We start from the raw sequence: 21,860 nt of genomic DNA, 5'->3' as shown, positions 1-21,860 counted from the left end.
TAATATCCCACACAGCAATGGTGGAGGGTTCCAAATGCACCAGGTGCTTACCAGCATTTATTATTGTCTTTTTTCTTATATCCCTTCTAGCCATTCTAGTATGTAGTAATATCTCACTGTGGTTTTGATTTGCATTTCCCTGATGACTAATGATATTGAGCATATTTTCATGTGCTTTTTGGCCATTTGTGTATCTTTGGAGAAATGTCTATTCAGATCCTTTTGTATATTTTAAAATTGGGTTATTCATCTTTTTATCTTTGAGTTATAAGAACCTACCCTACCTTAAATGTGCTCTTATTAAACTACTAATTCTAATACTTTACATGTTAATTTCTTCACATTTATATCATCTACAAATAATCACAGTTTTATTTCTGTCTTTCCAATCTTTATACTTTTAATTAATTTTTCTTGACTTATTACACTAGAACCTCGGATACCACCAGTAGTGGTGATGATAGTGGCCATTGTTGCCTCATTGCCATCCTCAATAATTTAAACAGCCCTGGCCGGTTGGCTCAGCGGTAGAGCGTCGGCCTGGCGTGCGGGGGACCCAGGTTCGATTCCTGGCCAGGGCACATAGGAGAAGCGCCCATTTGCTTCTCCACCCCTCCCCCTCTCCTTCCTCTCTGTCTCTCTCTTCCCCTCCCGCAACCAAGGCTCCATTGGAGCAAAGATGGCCCGGGCGCTGGGGATGGCTCCTTGGCCTCTGCCCCAGGCGCTAGAGTGGCTCTGGTCGCGGCAGAGCGACGCCCCAGAGGGGCAGAGCATCGCCCCCTGGTGGGCAGAGCGTCGCCCCTGGTGGGCAGAGCATCGCCCCCTGGTGGGCAGAGCATCGCCCCTGGTGGGCGTGCCGGGTGGATCCGGGTCGGGCGCATGCGGGAGTCTGTCTGTCTCTCCCCGTTTCCAACTTCAGAAAAATACCAAAAAAAATAAAAATAAAATAAACATTAGTATGATCTTTACTCTAAAATTTTAGTCTTTATAAGATGAAGGGAGATTCTTTTGTTTCTGATTTTAGGGATATTTTCCTCTTAATTCATAATTAAGAATAGGAGAAGGTTGAATTATATCAAATGCTCTTTCTAAGTCCATTGAGATGATCATCATTTTTCTCCTTTGCATCTGTTAATGTGGCTGATTACATTGGGTGATTTGTTATGTTAAATCAACCATGTATTCTTGAGATAAACTTGAAGTTTTTGTCATGATTTAGTAGCCTCCCTTCCCCTTTTTACACATCACTATATTTGATGTACTGATATTTTATACTGAATTTTGGCATCCACGGTTATGAATGAAATTGCAAATTTTTTTCTTTTATACTGTCCTCGTCAGATTTTTCTATCAAGGTTGTGATGGCCTTATACAATGAGTTGAAATATGCCTTTTCCTTCCATTCTCTAGAAGACTATATAAAATGACAGTTTGTCTCATTTGGTTATACCCTTCTTTGAAGACATCTGGGGTTAGAGCTTTCTTTGTAGGAAGATTGTAATTACAGACTCAGCCTATTGAATAGAAATATTTCTGATTTTCTTTTTTCTTGTTTTCATCTTGATAAGTTGAATTTTTCTGGAAAATTTCCCTTTTCCTGTTAAAATTTCAAATTTACTGGCATAAAGTTACTCATAATATCTTTATTTTCTTTTTAATGATTACATAATCTGTACTGATATCTTTGTCATTTATGATATGTGTTATTTATAACTTCTCATTTTTCTTGATCAGTCTCATTAGAAGTTTAACAATTTTATTAGTTTCTTGAAGGGACCAGCTTTTTGCTCTGATCTTATGTTTGTTTTCTATTTTATTAATTTCTACTTTCATTTTTATTTTATTCCTTCTACACTTGTTATTTCTCTTCTATTTAGGGGACTACTTGTTGAGCTAGTGCTTAACTCATTAGGTTTCTACCCATTTAATTTTTAATACATGAATTTGTAAATTTCCCAGTATGCACTGCTCTTTGTATCTTCAGATTTTATTATCTTCATCATTATTCAGTTCAAAATACTTTCTAATTTATATTGTGATATATTAATTTCTTTTACCCATGCATTACTTAAAAGTATATTCCTTAATTTGCAAACACATGAAGATTTTCTAGTTATCTTCTGTGACTGATTTCTAGCTTAGTTGAATAGTTATCAAAGAATATACTCTATTGAAATATGTTGAGATTGCACAATGGATGCTCAATTTTTGGAAAAGTGCCGGGGTCCAGCCCCGGGGGGGATCCAGGGGTCCCACAGGAAGAGACGGCGTCGGCGAAATCGAGTGAGAGAGCCGAATTCTTTTCTTTCTCTTTATTCTCTAGTTAGCATTTACTGCCAGGCATCTCCGCCAAATGCTGGTCTAACTTTACTTTTTATGCACACACACTAAGTTACAATCACATGGCATTTTGAATACATTATTGTTTTAGTTTCACTATGGTTACATATTTCCAGATAACAGTTAATTCATATCTATAAGCTACAAGTCAGGTGGTAAGTTATTCAAAGTACAGTTATACAATAACTTGAATCGTAATAACAATATCGGTACAAACTTCTAAAAGATTAGTACTAATTAACTCTATTTTACTGTTGTTGTGAGTCAAGGGCGCAGAAAGAGATAGCAGACGAAATCATCAAGGACTAGCAAAGGACCACCGCTTGCTCAGGCAAATAGCCTTGAGTTCATATAGTGTCCTAATTCTATTTTCACAAGACTACAAAAGGCTTGCTATTTAAGAAACTAACATAGCATTAAGAGTAACTTTTACTTAAAGATACATAGAGTACACCTGCAAGATAGCTAGCAGCAACATAATATCAGAAGGCATTAATTGCTATTGCTGCTATGAATCCTACCACATTCCTCTCCTTATTCTTGGAAAATACAAAAATCTCATGAGAATGTTTTACTGAGAAAAGCCCAGCAACTGCCTTCAGTGACAAAACAAGTCTTTTAACAAAACATTCTTTACTAGCCAGCTGCGCTCCCATCCAAGGCCACGCAACAGGCCACTCCACTACACTTTACCTAAGATTCTAATGTCTAGTTAAACTTTATTCATTTACTATATTCATACACTAGTTAAGTTCTAACTTTATTCTTTCTAACATGATTAATAAGAAGAAATTCTCCTACAAACTTAACCCTTTATGAAGGATATCATGGCCAGCCTCTTATGTCTATGAGCCCAGTTCAAGGGGCTTACAGGCTTTTCTGTGGAACTTACACCTTCTGTCTCATTTCCAAAGAAATTACTACGAATCTACAGGGAAAGCATGGTACTATTATCCCTGTGCCATAAATAATAGCATACACCCAGAAAAGGGGGGAATATAAGGCCAGATTAATTCAAAAGATTAAAGGGGGAAGTGTCGTTGTGTCTTTCCTTTGCGGTGACTTTGTCAACCCGCAGCTGTTGGTCTTCACTGTGGTGACTCTATCAACCAGTAGCCATCGATCTTCTTTTGCTGTGACTTTGTCAATCAGCAGTTGTGGATCTTCTCCTGCTGTGACCTAGTTAGCCAGCATTAGTGGATTGGCTCCCGATAGAAAAGCTTCCTTAATTAAAGAACATATATTTTGTAATTGTTGAATGCAGTAATCTTCATAGATCCAGTATACCAGAATATCCAATATATCCAGAATACTTTGTTTTTGTATTCTTTAAATACTTTGACTAATTTGTCTGTTTATCTGGTTATCGAGAGGTATGTTTTAAAATCTCTTACTGTACTTCTGGATTTGTCTGTTCTAAACTGTTTGCTTAGTAAACTTTGAGGCTGTATTTCCAGATGTTGTACAGGGGCCTGGTGAGCCTGGGCAGGCATGACCAATGTGTGGGGTGTGGGTGGGCAGACCCCATGCCACTGTCTGTGGTTCTGAAATATTGTACTCCACGTCCTTTGGGTTTTTTTCCTGTCATTTAACCTGAGGCAATAATACTTCCTGTTGACTTTGGCAGGGATTCTGGGAATAGGACAGGAAGGCTACAAGTGGAGGAGAAAGCAAAGAGAGGAGACAGACAGAGGGAGAGGTCAGGAAGGCACAGCCGCCCAGGGATTGCCAGAGAGAACAAAAAGAGGCTGTTGTACTGACCGTGTTTCAAATTCTGCCAGTTGCCAAGAAAGACATTATTTGGAGGGCGAGCTTTAAGGGCTTTTTTTCTATCACTTTCTGCCATGCCTCCAAATGCAGGTGGACCTAAGGTTTGCAGGTGGACCTTCTGTGTCCTTCAAACCCAACAGAAAGCATAGCTTCCTGTTCTGCAAAGTCCAGGGGTGACCCTGATCTAATTCCACGCACATCATTCTGTTCCCTTTTACCAGAATGCCTTTCGTTTTTCCACTGCTCACTTGAACTCCTCATCACACTGAACACTCAGCTGGCTCAGGAGTCCTGGAAGCTGTAGCTAGCTCACCTACTCAAGCAGGTTTAATTCTTTCTCCTCCAGGTGTCAAGAGCAGCCTGCTCCCTCCTTTCTGATAGCTGCAGTTGTATTACTCACTTCCACACTTTCTCTTCCCTGGAGATCCTTGTGTGCAGAGGACTGGGTTCTAGTCACCTTTGTCACCCTAACCCCTTACATAGTTCTTGGCATATAAGAGATACTTAATAAATGTTGAATATCAAGAGGTGAGTGAATGACATGATTTATGCAATCAGTAGGTACAAATATATCGGACAGTTCAATCACTTTAATGGTAGTTCACTCAGCATGTATTTTTTAAGTTTGTTTTCTGTGTCAAGTATTGTGATAGGCGCCAAGATTACATCTGTGAATAAGTTAGTCATGGCATCTGTCCTCATTTTGCTCAGAAATACCTACAAGATAGGCAGCCATATATAGTAGAAAGCAAGGACTCTAGCGAGAAATACAGTTTCGTGAATCCCACCCACGTGGAAAAGCCAGCTGGCAGTAAATAGAATGGGGTGGGACATTGCTCCAGGTTAAGGTCTATAAAATGCCTATGGCAAGAGATTGTTGAATTTAGAGCTTGTTACGAAGTTAGGAGGCCCGAAAGGCACAGTGAGTGCATAGCCACAGATCTTCCTGCTGAGGACCGGGCTGTGGAATCAACCATACTTCTTGCCCTGAATGTGTCCTTAGTCCTGTCTCCACCCTTGTGAAGCCAGGACACTATACAGTAGCCGGGAAAAACCCATCTGAATCAGGCATAGAACAGCTTCCATACGGAATGCTGGCCACACGGTGGTGCTATTTCCTTCTTCAAATCCTCATTATTTAAAACCTTTCTCTCTTGGACCCTTGATTCTGGGACCCGCCTGGATGTGTCAGATCCTGTCAGCCGGCTTGGAAGCTCAGTGCATTTCCTCCTCTGTATTCCTTCCGAGGAGGGCACTGCCCACAACTGTGAGAGCCATTCCGGACACACATCACCTAGGTTCTCAGAGTTCATCTCCACGCAATCAGCTGGCCAGTCTGCTGACCTTGAGAAGAAGTGGCCTTGACCTTGAGAAGAAGTGGCGTTGGGAAGCATGTTGAGCTGCTGCCGCCCTTCATTCATCCTCTGGACTGCAGCCTGGGTGCAGGAACAGGGAAGGGGAGTCGTCATGGCTGTATCCAGGGCCCTGTGAGCAAGGCCTCGGTGAGGGTGAAAGAGAAGAGCTCTCATTGTTGAGCGCCTCTGAGGTGTTAAACTCCTGACATTCATTGTCTATTTAAAAGTTTCTAACAGATTTCACAAGGTGGGCATTATTCCAATTTTATAGATGAGGAAACTGAGGCTGAATAGGTATGTTATTTGTCTAAAGTTACACAGCCAAAAGTGGTGAGATTCTGTTGTAAATCCAGGTTTAACTATCTCCCCAGCTCCCAAGCTCTCTTTCTTCATGTGATTTGTAAGACAGAACCCCACCCTTGCAGCATTTGTAACTAATTTAGGGAGACAAGATTCCTAAAAGAACTTTTAATTTAAGAAGGTGATAGCAACTTAAAATTGATGCAAGAGAGCTACTTTTATTGACCCAGAAGTGGTCATAATACATTGCCAAGTGCGAAAAAGCAAGCTTGAGAACAGCAGGCTGGTCGTCAGTGGAGGCAGACAGTGGAGGCAGGGGTACTGTGCCCACCACCCAGATACGACAGCACAGGAGGCCTCCCGTTTCCTACAAGTCAACCTCTTTTCAAGGGTTAACCACTTCCATCGCGTACGCTCGATCAGTGTTATCTGTTGCATACAAAGGAAATCGTGTAGTAGGTGTACTTCTATGTTTAAATGCTGTCACCACATTTTGTCTGTGAGGTTTATCCATGTTGTCCCATGTAGCAGAGGCCTTTTAAAATTGTGGATTGCTGTTCCATTGACTGAATATACTACTAGTTGATGGACATTTGGCTGATTTCAGATTTGGGGCTATTGTGAAAAGTTACTATGAACATCCTTTTACTATGAAGATAGGACTGACATATTCAGTCCTATCTCTTGTCTGTCTATCTATCTATCTATCTATCTATCTATCTATCTATCTATCTATCATCTGTCTATTTATATCTATTATTTACCTATAGTTTTATAGACATTTATATAAACTTCTATTAATTACTATTTGAGTGGCATTGTGGCATCGTTGGTTAGGCATACGTTTAGCTTTTGTAGATGCTGCCAAAAGTTTTACAAAATAATTGTCATGATTTATACTGCTCCCAGCAATATGTGAGACTCCTAGTTGCTCCACATTCTCTTCCTTGGTTTTTTAAAGAGCAGCCCTTCTGGCGGCAGAATAGAGGTGGCTTATTGGGATTTTAATGTCTATGTCCCTAATGACTAATGATATCGAACATATCTTCATACGCTTGCTGTCCGTTTGGATATTTTGGTGTAGGGAGTAGGGTTGGGCTGAGGGCTCCTGAGCACATGCAGGAGCTTGCATGGTTTGACCTTCCCCCTGGCACTCCTGGGAGGAGCCCACGGGGTTTCTTCTAGGGATGAGACAAAGAGAAGAGGGACGGATGGGCCTGAACGCTGTGAGCAATCAGACCTCAGGAATGGACTTACGCTCTTCAGTGCATTGTCTTCACAGTCTGTAGTGCCGAAGAGGTCCTCGGAACAGACACTGAAATAGTCAGTCCTCACCTGGTGGCCTGCACGTGGGACACAAGATAAGTAAGTATAAATAAAATACTGCTGATCTTAACTCTTCGGGCGAGGAAATTAGCCGGTAGTAAAGAAAGGGACATCGCTTTTTCTAGGCAGGGTGCTGTGAGGGCAGGTGAATCGTTGGATCTGGGGGTGTGTCCTCAGCCTGGTGGGTCCAGAACTCAGTTTCATCTGTTCACCCTGCTGCGGTCATTCCTGGAGCCCTGGCCACTCACGTTCCGTCTGGGTTATAAAAGTGAGAGCTGTTCATTCACGAATGAAGCTCCTACACTCACCATCTGGGTGCCTCCTTAGCCGGGCGGAGTGTCAGGCGAGAATAATGGTGCTGAGCGTGGCATCTGGCTTCAGAATGTGGAGTGTTGACGGTGTTCTCATGTGACACTCCATGTGGCTGGGCCAGGTCCCGCAGCAGCTTTGCCCAGGTGCGTTTCGGGAGTCCTCAGAGCCGATTCCTCTGAAAGCCCCGCGTCCGGTGAACCCGGGCAGGTCCTCAGAGCCGATTCCTCTGATAGCCCCGCGTCCGGTGAACCCCGGGCAGGCCCGGCATCGCCTCCCATCCGGAGCCTGGGTGCACGTTAGCATCGAAGGTCTGACGCGTCCCACTGCCCCGCCACCTGTTTCTGCTAGGTGTTCTGTCACCCTCGACCAACAGAAGCCCTGCCTTCCGAATTAGTTTCATATATAACAGACACAACCTGCAGAACACCGCAAAACCCTTTGAAAAGATTAAAGGAATATCTCTGTCTCACTTTTTAATACAGCACTTTTCAAACTGAACCTCGTGGATAATAGTGAAATCAAGTTAGTGATTTGAAACCACCATTAAAAATAATTAAAATGGAATAGGAGAGAAAAAATCAGAGAGTACCACGTGTAATAATGTTTTATAAAACATTGCTTTAGTTACATTTATACATGTGTTTGTGTGAGGTGTCACGGCATAGAGTGTGTGTCTTCTGTGAGTCACAGTCAGAAAGGGGACCTTGTGCCTCCAGACGTCTGAACAGAGTACTGAGGAGTGTGCACTGTCCCAGCGCCTCTGCGCCCTGTCCCTGTCCCGGGCTGGACTCTGCGCCCTCTCCGGCCCCCGACAAGCTGCGGCTCCCAGCACTGCGTCCCGCTCCCGGTCCTTACCAGCCCTTCCTGTCCTCTCTCGCTCTGCCAAACAGACCGCGGTTTGCTGAGCTACTTACTGGCTCTCCTCCCTTGGGAAAGGCGTGGCAACCACCTAACCTTCGGTTTCAGCATTTTTGTAAAATGGTGATAGTAAATTTTCCCTCTTAGGATTGTTTGTGGTGATGCAATGAAATAATCCACAAAAGCATCTGAAACGCTGGAAGGACTGAAAACACTTCTCCTTTTGGATCTGTTCTCCTCCGCCTCCCCCTCCTGCCCCCCCCCCCCCAACACACGATTTAAGGAGACCATCTAAGTCTTTGTGCTGCTTAAAAAGCACGGTTTTCAGTGACAGTCTCAGCATCCTGCAGCAGCGGGGACTCCTGGGAAGGTGCCCGTCTCTGCCCATCTAGCAATGATTCTTGTTGGCTTCAATCTTGGAGGGTAACAGTTCAGCCGGGTTCCCACGTTCTCTCGGGAGCCTGGCTGCTGACTGCCTACAGGCTCTTCAGAACCCTGAGCTCCGAAGCGGGGCTGCTTAGGGACACGGGTCTCAAAGAGGTCCAGGCACTAGATGAAGGTCACTCAGCTGTTAACAGAGGTACCAGCCCCCAACTCCAGGGCTATGGACTCCAGGCCCTGCCCTCTCTTCCAACAAGGAGCGGGCAGGGACTGTGCCACAGGGGACACAAGGCACTGTCTATGCCTCTGACAACGGAGGGCTCCCTACCAGTCCTTTACTCCAGCGACGTCAACACTGATTAGTTCTCAAGGAGAAAAACCTCATGTGGGCAGAGGATTTTCCTTCTGTAATATTTCTTCCAAGCTGCCTCGGGGACTGAACCCTAGTGGGGCAATGAGATGCCAGTGAAAAGCGCTTGTCTCCCTGAGGGTTTGCAGGGGAGAGTGATGGTTTCGGAGACTCTCAGCGGGTCCCCTGGATTGCGGTGGGCTCCAGGAGCATCCCAACGCCTTGGAGGTGTGATGGGTGCGATGTGCCCAGTCCCCGCGCCTGGCCCCTTCTGCCTCAGATCATCAGCCTGTCACTGGCCTGGCCCCTTTTGTCTCGGATCATCGGCCTGTCACTGGCCGGACAGTGTCTTCCTAGCACCTGGGCCTCTGCTTCAGACAGCTGCAGCTGCCAGAGCCCGGGGCAGGGCTTTTATTGTGAAAGGAGCTCTCCCTTCCGCGCTTTCGGGGAAGTGGAGAGGCTGGGCCAGGACGGCAGGGACTTTGCAAACTCTGCAGACGTCCCTAGCTGATCCTGAAGGCTCCAGGCTGCCAGGACCGGCGCCTGCAGACCCACAGATCCAGCGTGCATTCCCCAGACCTCCTTTAACAACTCCACCCGCAGCGCAGCCCCAAGTGCACTGCACGCCCAGGAGTTGTCGCTGGGCCACTTGGCCGTGGGAAAGCTGTGGACCATTGGTCTGGGAAACCCACGTCCAGAAAACCTAGCGAGCCACCACGCCAGGGGCGGACTGGGTACGGCAGGATGAGCCGGTGAGCCTACTGAGCACCGAGGAGCGGGCCCCGTCACCGAGAGGGACATGGTAGGAAGGGGAACCGGGGTGGAAGGACCGGGTGGGTAGCCAGACAGGTGGCCAAGGGCAGCGCACACTCACTGCAGGAGCACACGGAGCTTGAGTGACCTCCGGGGGCAGAATTGTTCCTCGAAGTTCCGTGGGGGCGGCGGCTTTCATTTCTGCACCTAGAATAGGGTGGTCAGCTTTGCTGCTGGTGGTGGGGAGGACCCTAGTTCGGGGCTTTTATTCATGGAGCCACATACCCTGGCTGAACGATGACCCCTCTGAGCTCTGTATAAACTTCACCCAATGCACAAGGCAGGAGAGGAGAAGATTCTGGGGGGCAGGCACCCCAAGGCAGCCTCTGATGGGTGAGACACCTTCGAGTCACTTTATTCCACTGGAAAATGCAAGTGAATTTTATATGGTCATCTATAGCTTAGCCATGTTTGAATTTTAAAAAGTGATGCCTCCTGTTTATTACCATGGAATCACATTGGCCCGTGGTGAGGCTGCTGTGCCTGGTCCCAGGGCCCCAGCCCCCTTCACCTCCCCGGACCACAGGGTGGGCGTGGGAGTGCTGGTCAGTCTCTGGGATGTCATTCCTGAAGCTCGACCTTGTAAAAGTCACTTTTCCATTGACGGAGCTCACACACCAACAAGAAGAAAAGACAGACCGGCTGAGAGGGTGGCCCAGGCGGCTGGCTCCAGCCCACATATGGCCTCAGGAAAGGGGCCTCCCCGGGCTGGCAGCTGATTGGCTCTGTCCCAGGCAGGTGCCACCTGCAGGCCCCCCCAACCCACTCCCTCAGTTCACTCACCTGCTCTATGGGGTTTCAGTCACTGGGATGAGTTCGAACCTGGAAACTCACAGGGCTCCCCTGTTTCTGTGATGCCTCCCCCAGGCTCAAGCTCACAGAGGGCAAAGTGACGCTTGGGGGAGACCCTTTCCAGGGAGTTGAGTGGGGCTAGATTTCAGCAGGCCGTTAGAGACTCCGCACAGGATGGTGTCTGGGTGGACCGCTCCCTGTGCCAGGCTGTCCTGGCAGTGTTGTTGGGCCAGGGGCCCAGGGCTGGTCAACAGGGCCGGGGCTCAGGGAAGGGCACGTGTGAGGCTGTGTGAGTGTGTGTGTGAGTGTGAGTATGAGAGTATGTGTGAGAGTGTGTGAGTGTGTGAGTGTGTGTGAGTGTATGTGTGATAGTGTGTGTGTGTGAGAGTGTATGTGTGAGAGTGTGTGAGAGTGTGTGTGTGAGAGTGTGTGTGCAAGTGTGAGTGTGTGAGAGTATGTGTATGAGAGTGTGTGTGAGAGTGTGTGTGTATGAGAGTGTGTGAGTGTGCAAGTGGGTGTGTGCAAGTGAGTGTGTGTGCAAGTGAGTGTGAGAGTGAATGTGTATGTGTGTGAGTGTGTGAGTGTGTGTGAGAGTGAATGTGTGTATGAGAGTGTGAGTGTGTGCATGTGTGCAAATGAGTGTATGCACAAGTGTGTGTGAGAGTGAGTGTGTGAGAGTGTGTATGTGCAAGTGAGTGTGTGCAAGTGAGTGTGTGCACAAGTGAGTGTGTGTGAGTGAGTGTGTATGTGCAAGTGTGTGTGTGAGTATATGTGAGTGTGTGTGTGTTCCATCTCTCCGTTCCACCCCACCCCCACATAACACCCTTTCCCCCATCTTCCTAAGGTTTTCTTCTCAAAGCAGCTAGAGAAAGAAAGAATGGACTCTTCAGGTTGAAAAAGAGTGATGGAAGATAAAGAATGTGACACTGAAAAGTAGAGAGGTTTTTCCTACAAAATTCCCTGTTCAGGGGCAAGAGTGTTGGCAGAAGAGAGCGGGGGCCAGGGCCAGCAGTCGGAGGGCCCTTCCTGGTGTGCAGGGGTCCCCGGGCTCTGAGGTGTCTGTGGCAGGCTGAGGCCCCAGTGGTGGCAGTGGAGTGTGGTGGGGGAGAAGGTGCCATCTCTCCTCAGGGCTCATGGATGAGTGTGCTTCATGGCCAGTGTGGTTTCCTGTCCCCTGGGCCAGCCGTCTCCTGGCCTCTCACCCTGTCTGGGCTGGTGTTAGGATGAGGACTTGTCAGGATCCACTTGCCAGGGAGAGGGGCCCAATGGGCACTCTTTGGCAGCAAAATGGCCTTGGAGATCTGAAGCTTCCCCTTGCTTCTCCCTCTGAAGGAAAGTCCTGTGGTCAAAATGCCTGGAGCCCATGGGGCAGCCAAGCACTGGCTGGAACCAGCAAAGGAAGAGGCAGGGGGCCGGGAATCCTTTGGAGGGACTTCCGTTTCCTCCTCTGGAAAATGAGAGATCAGACCAGGTGTCCATCTGGACTCCGCTTAGCTCCAAACATGGATGATATGTGAGTCATGTTGAAGTTGAACCCCAACCCTGGTGGTGACCTTGTTAGTGTGGACAACTGAGGGGGTGTGAGGAGGACAGGCTTCTCGGCGCTGGTCCCGATGGAGCTCCCAGACCAAGTCCAGGCTGGGGGCCAGGGAAGCCGGTGCTCACGCCGCACTTCCCCGGGACTCCCTGCATCTGTGGTGTCGCCTCTCCTTGACCTCAAGTCTTACCATGGCAGGTTCTGGTGAAATCTATCCTGGAAATGGTGCATGCTACATGCCCCTCTTGGGGAGTCCTTCCATGGAGAAAGCTCTTTAAACTCATTGAAACTGAGATGTGAATGTCCCCAACTTTTTTGAGTAGGGAAGCCTCTAGCCTGTAATTTCTGAATACTGTCATGTTATGGGTCCAAGGTACATAAGATGAGTTACAAATATCAGCTAAAACTCTGGAATCCTTGAATGTCTTTTTGTGAAAATGAACACTGAGCTGCAGGACCCAAGGCCATTTTTGATCATCCGGAAGGGGGTGTGGGTCTCTGCCTGGCCCCTGTGTGTGGATTTCTAAAGCGGAGATTGGGACACTCACCATCTTTCCTTGCAGCAGTGGTGGGAGGCTTGAGAATGTGCCATAGACTCTGAGCTTGGGTGGAAAATATTGATAGAAGTTAAGACTGTTCCTGCCAAATTAAAAAAAAAAAGTTTTATTCCTGATTCTTGGGGGGGGGGGGCGTTTGTAAATAGACATGACAGCGAGACAGTCAACTTCTTTCCTCAGGTAACCGGGGTTGTCGCTGTCACGTATTTGCTGCTCTTTGAGTAGTATTTTAAAGAGCTGAGACATCTCGAACATGATTCCTTTTACTTTTTTCAAAGCGTGTGTTCATGTCTACATCTCTAAAAAGAAAAATTGACCTAACCATACCTACCTTCAGTGCTCAGTCCCGGGGCCTTGGTAGTCACCTCCCTGCGGTGAACTGTCCGCGCTGGGGCTGTTCCCACTGGTGCGCTGGCCAGCTTCTGCCGACTCATGGCAGTGGGGCGACCCATGGTGGTGGGGTGACCCAGAGCAGTGGGGTGACCCATGGCGGTGGGGTGACCGTGGCTGTGGATGACCCATGGCGGTGGGGTGACCATGGCGGTGGGGTGACCATGGCGGTGGGGTGACCCATGGCGGTGGGGTGACCATGGCTGTGGATGACCCATGGCGGTGGGGTGACCATGGTGGTGGGATTACCCATGGTGGTGGGGTGACCCATGGTGGTGGGGTGACCATGGCGGTGGGATTACCTATGGCGGTGGGGTGACCCATGGCGGTGGGGTGACCATGGCAGTGGGATTACCCATGGTGGTGGGGTGACCGTGGCTGTGGATGACCCATGGCGGTGGGGTGACCATGGTGGTGGGATTACCCATGGTGGTGGGGTGACCCATGGCGGTGGGGTGACCATGGCGGTGGGATTACCCATGGCGGTGGGGTGACCCATGGCGATGGGGTGACCATGGCGGTGGGATTACCCATGGCGGTGGGGTGACCCATGGCGGTGGGGTGACCCATGGCTGTGGGGTGACCCATGGCGGTGGGGTGACCCATGGCGGTGGGGTGACCCATGGCGGTGGGATTACCCATGGCGGTGGGGTGACCCATGGCTGTGGGGTGACCTATGGCAGTGGGGTGACCCATGGCAGTGAGATCTGAGACCTGGTGAAGCAGGAATCATACAGGCTCCCAGGAACCAGTTGCTTCAGCCTCTTCATCAAAGACCTCGCTGCAGCCAGCCCCCCTCGACGGCCCAGAGCACGTTCTGAGAGGCATGTTTCCTTGTCTGCCTCCACTCTGTGCTGCGGACACGTCATCAGGCGGGCACCGTGAAGGCAAAGAGGGTCCCAGGAGAGCCCACACGTGGGTCACTTCTCCTGGAAAGACTAAGAGCTCCAATTCCTGTAGGTTAAGCTCAGAGGGGAATCTCGGGGTGAAGGAGCTGAGTCCGGAGAAGGACTGTGACGTCAGGGTCACTCAGAGCCAGCCTGGAGCCTAGGCCTCCTAGTTCTCCCTCTCCTCCCCACAGCGCCACGCGAGTCCCATCACAGACACGGGGCCTCTTCATGCACTGAGGCATTCGGTGCGGCCACCACGCTGGTCCCATCACAGACGCAGGGTCTCTTCACGTACTGAGGCATTCGGTGCGGCCTGGAGTGATGGAGAAAAGGCACGGGGGTCGCCCCACTGGGCTGCGTGTGGCTCTGGGGAAGCGCTCCGGGTCTCAACCTCCTGATCTGTAGAATGGGGCACTAATCACAATGGGTTGTTACAGGAGTAAATGGAATCCCAGAGGTGAAAACAGCACCCCAAAGGTGCTATAAGAATGGGGGTTCTACAGAGAACCCACAGAACTAGGTTTTCTTTATTGTCAGGACCTAAAGCAAACAGCAAGGAAGTCACCTTGTGCGTTTCATTCAATCCCAGTCAAGGGGTACTTCTAGAACTCTTCTCTAAGTGTCGATCCAGGGTAAACAGTTCCCATTCTAAAATAGTTTACTTGCTCCTTTAAATCTCTCTTCAGCAGGCAGGAAGTACCCAGTCTGCGGGAGGTGTTTGCCCAGTCTTTGTTCCCTGGGCCTCCTTGCCGGGTGGGAAGGCAGCCCCCACTCAGCCACAGTCCCTGGGTCTAACCCTGGGATGTCCCAGCAAACCCTCCGAAGGCCCAGGAGTCTGGGTGAGCCCCTCAGGAAGTCAAACCGGTTTGGAATCAGATCTGGGAATCCGGGCTTCCAGCCCCTGCAGCCTGCCGGAAATTTGATAGCCTCTCTGTTCGGGTTGCCCCGCACCTGCACCTCCTGCCGCTTACATGAGCCAGGTGAGCACAAGGCTGGCTGCGAGCAGAGGGCTTTAAACAATCCACTGGCCCCAATCAGACCAAGCAGGAGCTGGTCCAAGAACAGTAGATTGGAAATGGGGGGTGGGGGTGGATTGACCTCACAGCGAAATGAGTTCCTTAGCTGTTTCAGGGGCCAGTGGGAGAAACGTGCTTCGGAGGGACCTCAAAGATGCTGGCCACCCTCCGAGAAGAGGCTGGGGAGGTCCAGCCCTCCCTCTCCATCTGAGGTACCAACGGAGAACAGAGTGCCCCGTTTTTCTGGGGCCCCGGTGCTGTGAGCGACCTGCGCTGCCTTTGCTTGGAGGGTGTTCTGATGTGACTGCTAAAGCGTTTCCATCTGGGGCGTCTGGGGTAACAGTCCCTGTATTGTTTGGATGTGTCTGCCGGCCTGAGCCTGCAGTCCTGAGAGTGAGCATGCCGCGGTGGTTTGTGGGTGACCTCCAGGCTGCCCTTCCCCATGTGCACCCCCATGGCCCTCCCACAGACACGGGGACAGATTGCTGGAAGCGGCCTGGGGTCTCTCCATATTTCTGAGGGCCTGGCCTGGTGGCTGTCGCGCTGCTCAGAGAGGAAGCAAGGAGCTGCCTTAAGGTAGCAGCTGGCGAGTTTAGGGGTGGAGGGGATAAGCTGAAGGGGAGGAGGTGGACACAGTGGGGGCCTCGTGCTGGTGTCCAGGCCGTAACTCGTCCTGACAAACACCCGTCTCCTTCGGGCAGGGCCTGAGTCTGCCTCCCAGCAGCTTTGGAATTCTTGAGAAGGCCACGAAAGGGGAACTCACAGTCCATACATGGGGGTGCATTGGTGCTCCCTCTCTCTCCTTGCTGCCTTGACACTCATTCATTCATTCATGCATGCATTCATTCAGAAAGTGCCTGCTTTAAGCCAGACATTGTGCTAGGGCAGAAGGTACAGCAATAAATAACACAGACCCTGTCCCCCCTGCAGGGGGAGATTGAATGTGCAATTTAGTGATGCTGCTTGTGTGTGCCCAGGTGTGTGCACCTGTAAGCGTGTGTAGGTGGGGCAGAGCAGGTGGTAGGTTCAGGGCAGAGGGAAGTATGAAGAACTCTCTCTTTCCTATGAGCCAAATGCTCTGGTGAGGATGCAGGGAAGGGTGATCTCATGCTGGAAGCTCCCAGCCCGAGGGGTGAAGGGAGCGGCCGGCTCCAGCGCAGGACCAGGGAGTGTCTAAGGTTAGCCTGGATTTTGTCAAGTGAAGAAAAGAGAAGCCATAGCTACCGGAATAGCTCAACAACAGAACACCCTGACAATGTCAAGTGCTGACCAGGGTGTAGATCAACGCTCAGTGGAAGGGCGCCGTGATACAGCCAGGCGGGAAAGCAGTTGCCCTATACACTTGCCCTATACCCAGAAATCCTAGGAAGAATGAAAACATGTCTATATGAGAACCTGGAAACAAATGGTCACAGTAGCTTTATTTATAAATAAATATCCACTCCCTCAACTGTAGAGTGGATAAACACGCGGGGATCCACCTACGCCACGGACTCAGCAGGGAGGAGACGAGGTGGTTGCGCAACAGCGCGGGTGGATCTCAAAGGCATTGTGCGGCGGACGGATCTCAAAGGCATTGTGCGGTGGACGGATTTCAAAGGGAGGAACTCGATCTCAGGGGTTACATACTGTGCGATTCCGTTTATAAACTGTAGTGTTGGGGAACAGGCAGTGGTTGCCAGGGCTTAGGAATGGAGAGGCTATATCCCCTGGGGCTGTACAGGGGAGCTTTCTGAGGTGAGGGAATCGTTATATGCTGATTGTGGTGGTGATCACATGATTCTATGCATGCGTTAAAACTCAGAAATTGACATTAAAATTTTTACTTTTACTGCACGTGAATTTTAAAAACTGCATAACAGGAGTAAGAGGGAAAGGCAGCCTAGCAGGAGAAACAGCATGTGCAAAGGTCCGGGGGTGAAACTGAGCAGTCAGAGGTCGGCTGGGTGCGGGCTGGGTGAACCCCCTAGGAACGGGGCTGGAGGCGGAGCCCAGCTGCTGGGCCTGAGCGGTCTCCCGACCCAGCTCAGCCGGGACTTGGTGTTATCCTGGGACAGAGGGGACACGGGAAGGGCTTTTGAGCTTGGAGAGGTGGGGTTCTGTTTGAATTTTAGAGAGCAGTTTGGGGGGGGGGATGCAGGGAGCAGAGTGGAGGGGGAGTGTCTGAGTCTTGATCGTGGTCCTGGTGGACAGGATGGAGGCGTGGGCCCTTCGCGGCCTGGCCAGCTGGAGGGAGCAGCTGGGAGGGGTGTAGGGACAAAACCTCCAGCCTGTTAACCTCAGATGGGAGCCCAAGGAAAGGTCAGCGTGACTGCAGTGTCCCCCTCAGGAGGCCGGGGACGCAGGCCTCCCCTTGTATAGATACTGCCTTCCTCCTCTCTCTTCAGCTTCACTTAGGTGGATCTCATGTGTCCTTTAGTCAAGCAGCGAAGTAATCGCAGTATAGGGGTAACTTATTTAAAAATGACACCAATCATTTTAATTCTATAAAACAGTTAATTAGGTTTTATTCTTAAGAGCAATGGTGAAATTTGGACACTTCCCCCTTAATCCTGGTTTTGCCTTTATAATTGCAAAGATGGGACCGATATAGCTGCAGTACTGAATGACTATAGTGTTATGCCGCCCTAGCCACCTTGCCCACGCTCCCGGTGCCCTCTGCCAGCCAGCGCAGCCACGCGGTGCCCATGCCGGTCCCCCTGGCCTGGACCCAGCTGACCATCCCTGCTGGGGGGCGGGCAGGGGCTGTGGCTGCCCCATCTCACCCAGCCGAGCTTCCCCGGCTGCCGTGGGCTTGGGTTTCTGCTAAGTGGCGGCGGGAAGGGGCTGTGTCACATGCTGTTTACTTGTGGGCAGTTTTTGTTTGGCTTTCGAGGGTGTTTGCTTGCAATGAGCAAACAGCCTCTTCAGAACCATCTGGAGAATTCAAATCCTTCCATCTTGGCTTGGGTAACGGGTTAGTGGTTCCAGGTTTAAGAGCCAAGTTGAGGAGGGATTTTTCCAGGAACACTATCAGCCAAAAAAACTAGTTAAAGACAGCAGAGGGTATAGAGCTAGGAGAGAGGGAGGGAGAGAAATAAGCAACAGGGCAGAGACAGAATTGTATGGATGGGACATGAGGGCAGTGAAGCTGAGACAGGAAGGACAGGCCCACGGACGTCCGCCCACCTGTGGGCACCTGAGCTGGAGCAGACAGGTGCTCCTCGCAGCCTGAGAGTGACCCTGGGGACACAGGCCCTGGGCTGCACGGGGCGGGAGTTCTGAGCTGGGTCTCTGCATGCACCGCACTCCGGCAGAGCCGTGACGCTTTCCGCAGGCTTGTCTGAGCCTCACGTGTCCACGTCGGCTCTGTGCTCCTGCCTGGGGGCACTGTCCGCAGGATAAATGGCTTGTCCCATGGCTGGCCTGGCCTCTGTCCACATTGGGTTTGCACCAGTGCCGTGAGGTGACTTCCAGTGCGCCCGGCACTGGGGAATTCTCAGGACATTCTGTCAATGATTTTTGAAGTGGCTTTAGTACTTTTAAATGCTAGGTGACATGTTTGAGTGGGAAGGGAAGACCCGAAGATAGTGAAACCTGTCACATCAAAGGGTCACAGTTTCAAAAAGGACAGGCTCCACAACCCCCTCCATCCTTTTCCCTGGGGGGGGGTGAGTGAAGCCCAGCCTCCCGGGTGGTCTGGGGGGCCGCAGAGCGGCTGCAGAGGGTGGGGCGGGGCACCCTGACCTGCAGCGGGCGCGTTTGCTGGGCGGACGGGTTGGAGCCAGGCTCCGGCTGTGCCCAGGCCGGGGGTGAGCGGCGGGTTTGGGGTCACCCTGTCTGGGATGCCTCGGTCCAGCGGAGGTGAAGGCTGCCGCGGTTTGAGGACAGGCGTTGAACGGGCCATTTGGATGTCCACCCCTGTGCCGGGAGGTGGGTGGGCAGGACACACGGGCCTGTTTCTCCGGGACAGAGCGGCTCTGTTGTCTGTCCACACAGAGGCTCAGTGTGCACCTCCGGGGGGACCCGGGGCCTGGCGCAGGAACTGGCTGCGGGCAGTGGGTGGCCTCCTGGGCAGCGCGAGCACTCCCTCCCGGCTGCCCGCATTCCCCGCGGTCCGCAGGGCCTGGTGGAGTCGGCTCCCGGGTTCTCTCTGCCCCCGGCCCCCCACCCCACTGCTCTGGTGCCCTACAGATCCTGTTGCGACTACAAAGATGCTATTGTGTTTCTTTCTTTCAGAACATTTTCTCTTGCAACTCAAGTTACAATCCCCTCGTTTCCCTTTGGGGAGGGGCGGACGGCTGACGGGGCATGCCGCCCTGTTTAATCACTTCTCTGGCAGTCAGGAAGGGCTGCTGGTTCCTCGTTCACACTCACCGCCCAGGCAGTGGCCCAGGGCGACCGGGTCTAAACTGTGATTGTCACAGCACCTTCCCTTGAAACAGTTTTAAAGCATGAAGGGTTCAGAGGGCGAGTGGGCATCAGTACTGAATTCGAACTCTGCTTACCACCTTGGGCAAGTCAGGGAACTTGAACCTCTCAGCCTCAGTTTCCCTGTGAAGATAACGCTGCCCCCCTGTGGGTCTGTGTGTTCAATGCTGTGATGAGCATAATGCACCTCGTACAATAGTCATCGGCACATAGTAGGTGTTCAATTAACGAGAGCTGTGGTTACGTTGTCCCGGACAACAGACAGGGCTGGAGGCAGCAGGGCCTGGGCCTTTAGGACAGTTAGCACCATCCTGCAGGGGGGCCTGGGGGGACCGTGCGTTGGGGGTTAATAGCCTCGGACCAGAACTCCCATGAAAAGGGGTACTGGATTGGGGCATCTGTGCTGCAAACGGACTCCCTTGATGTCAGTTCTGGGGGTCCATCCCTGTAACCATGAGCTAGAGAGAGATGGAGTCAAATGGTAGAGGGAACTGTACCTAGTTCAAGGGTTCTTTACTCACAGGTCGCTGTGGAGTACTGGAAATGTGACTAGTGCAATGGAATGGCAGTTTTAAATTTTGATTCACTGAAATGTAAATAGCCACACGTGGCTGTCACATTGGACAGCGCGGCTCTGGACAAGAAGCATAAATGGAAGTGTGGATGGAGCCCAGGCCACCCACACAGGTCGACGAAGTGGGCTAGGTACAGGGAAAAAAGAAGTCAGTCTGAGCTGTGGTCAGAGTGGCGTTTCTTTTCTGTGAACACCAGTGAAGCAGGTGAGGTCCCAAGGGTCGCTGCCGTCCAGGCCTTCCCCGAAGAAGCCCGCATGACCTGCCGAGACCGGGCGGACGGAGGGCCGAGGCGGCTTCTCCTCCCCTGTCCCAGTTGGCTCAGCCTCCCCTGTTGTCACAAGTGTGGTCAGAAAAGGAAAGAAGTGTGTCTGGAAGATTCGGGCTTGCCCCCCCCCCCCCCCCCCCCCCCCCCCCGCTCCCAGTCTTGTCAGGGGCTGTGTCCTGGCCTCTGAGCGGGAGAGAGTAGATAGAACTCTCTGGAAGGCTGGGAGGCCCAGAGAGAAAGCTTAATTTTTTTCAGCAACAGTCCCCACCCCACTCCCTCCCCAGCCTGAGAGCAAAATGTATGGCTGTTAAGACAAAGGCAGCCAGAGAAAATTTCCAACAAATGACAGGGTCTCCGCAGTTTCGTCTCTGTGGTGTTCCCACACTGGCGCTCTTGTGAGCTGGAACAACATGGTAATTCATTTACGGGTGTGGAGAGGGCTCCGGGGGCCGGCAGGGCTGCCCAGCGTGTAATCAGCATAGAGACCGGAGCCCGACAACCAGAAAAGGAGGGAGAGGGAAAGGACACAATGGCTAACTCCTTCCCATCTTGGAAGCAGAGGGTTGGGGGGCCCACCTACAGGGCTGGCGTTCCCGGGTCCCAGGGGCCCGACCTCGGAGTAACCCCATGGGCATCATCAGGAAATAGCCATTATAGTGGTAGTAACGATAATAACACCAACTGAAGCCAACTCTATGCCAGGCTCTGCTTTGAATGCTTTACCTACAACAGCCCATAAAACTCGAGGTGCTCGGTGGAGTAATTTTTTTTTTTTTTTTTGTATTTTTTTTGTATTTTTACGAAGCTGGAAATGGGGAGAGACAGTCAGACAGACTCCCGCATGCACCAGACCGGGATTCACCCGGCACGCCCACCATGGGTGATGCTCTGCCCACCAGGGGGTGATGCTCTGCCCCTCCAGGGCGTCGCTCTGTCGCGACCAGAGCCACTCTAGCGCCTGGGGCAGAGGCCAAGGAGCCATCCCCAGCGCATGGGCCATCTTTGCTCCAATGGAGCCTCGCTGTGGGAGGGGAAGAGAGAGACAGAGAGGAAGGAAGGGGGAGGGGTGGAGAAGCAGATGGGCGCTTCTCCTGTGTGCCCTGGCCGGGAATCGAACCCGGGACCCCTGCACGCCAGGCCGACGCTCTACCACTGAGCCAACCGGCCAGGGCTGTAATTTTTGTTTTTATGAGTGAGGAGACACCGTCTTTTCCCCCCAGTATGTCACCTTCGTAAGGGGAGTGGCTCGTCTGCTCTGTGCTGCTTGCATCTCTTCTGGCCGGAGCAGTGCTAGGCTCAGGGACATCTGCTCAATGAACTAATGAAGGGACCCTCCCATGACGGAGGTACTACTCTTATCACCATGGCACAGGCAGGAAAGTGAGGCCTGAGGTCACGCAGCAAGGACACAGTGGAGCTGGAAGCAGCACCCAGGCAGCCTGGCTCTGAGTTCAGCGTGTGTGGACTGGCGATGGGAGGAAACCTGGTGAGCGGCCGCCTCCTCTGGGCCCAGAGACGAAGCTTGGCAACCAGAGTGAGGGCTGGAGAAGGATCACAGCAGCACACTGGACCTGAGGGCTCCTCCTTCCACTGGGGACTGAGCGGGGTGGGCCCTCGGGGACCA

The 21,860-nt window shown here is 51.2% G+C and overlaps 1 protein-coding gene across 5 annotated transcripts in view; it reads left to right on the top strand.

The window, feature by feature from the left end:
* GASK1A (golgi associated kinase 1A) overlaps positions 1-21,860 on the top strand; it is a 47,867-nt gene that overhangs the window by 3,333 nt on the left and 22,674 nt on the right. For 2 of the 5 annotated variants that reach the window (XM_066244676.1, XM_066244672.1), the window contains exon 1: positions 14,697-14,950. In XM_066244676.1, coding sequence (XP_066100773.1) covers positions 14,942-14,950 — 9 coding nt within the window. In that variant the 5' untranslated portion in view covers positions 14,697-14,941. Of the gene's footprint in view, positions 1-7,047; positions 7,131-9,503; positions 9,794-14,696; positions 14,951-21,860 lie in introns of those variants that run through there. The other 3 variants (XM_066244674.1, XM_066244675.1, XM_066244673.1) reach the window with 3 other exon arrangements.

The sequence above is a fragment of the Saccopteryx bilineata genome, chromosome 10 (genome assembly GCF_036850765.1).
Source record: "Saccopteryx bilineata isolate mSacBil1 chromosome 10, mSacBil1_pri_phased_curated, whole genome shotgun sequence".
NCBI lineage: Eukaryota > Metazoa > Chordata > Mammalia > Chiroptera > Emballonuridae > Saccopteryx > Saccopteryx bilineata.
Note: the sequence above shows the minus strand (reverse complement) of the source record. Positions and strands in the feature narration are given on the sequence as shown.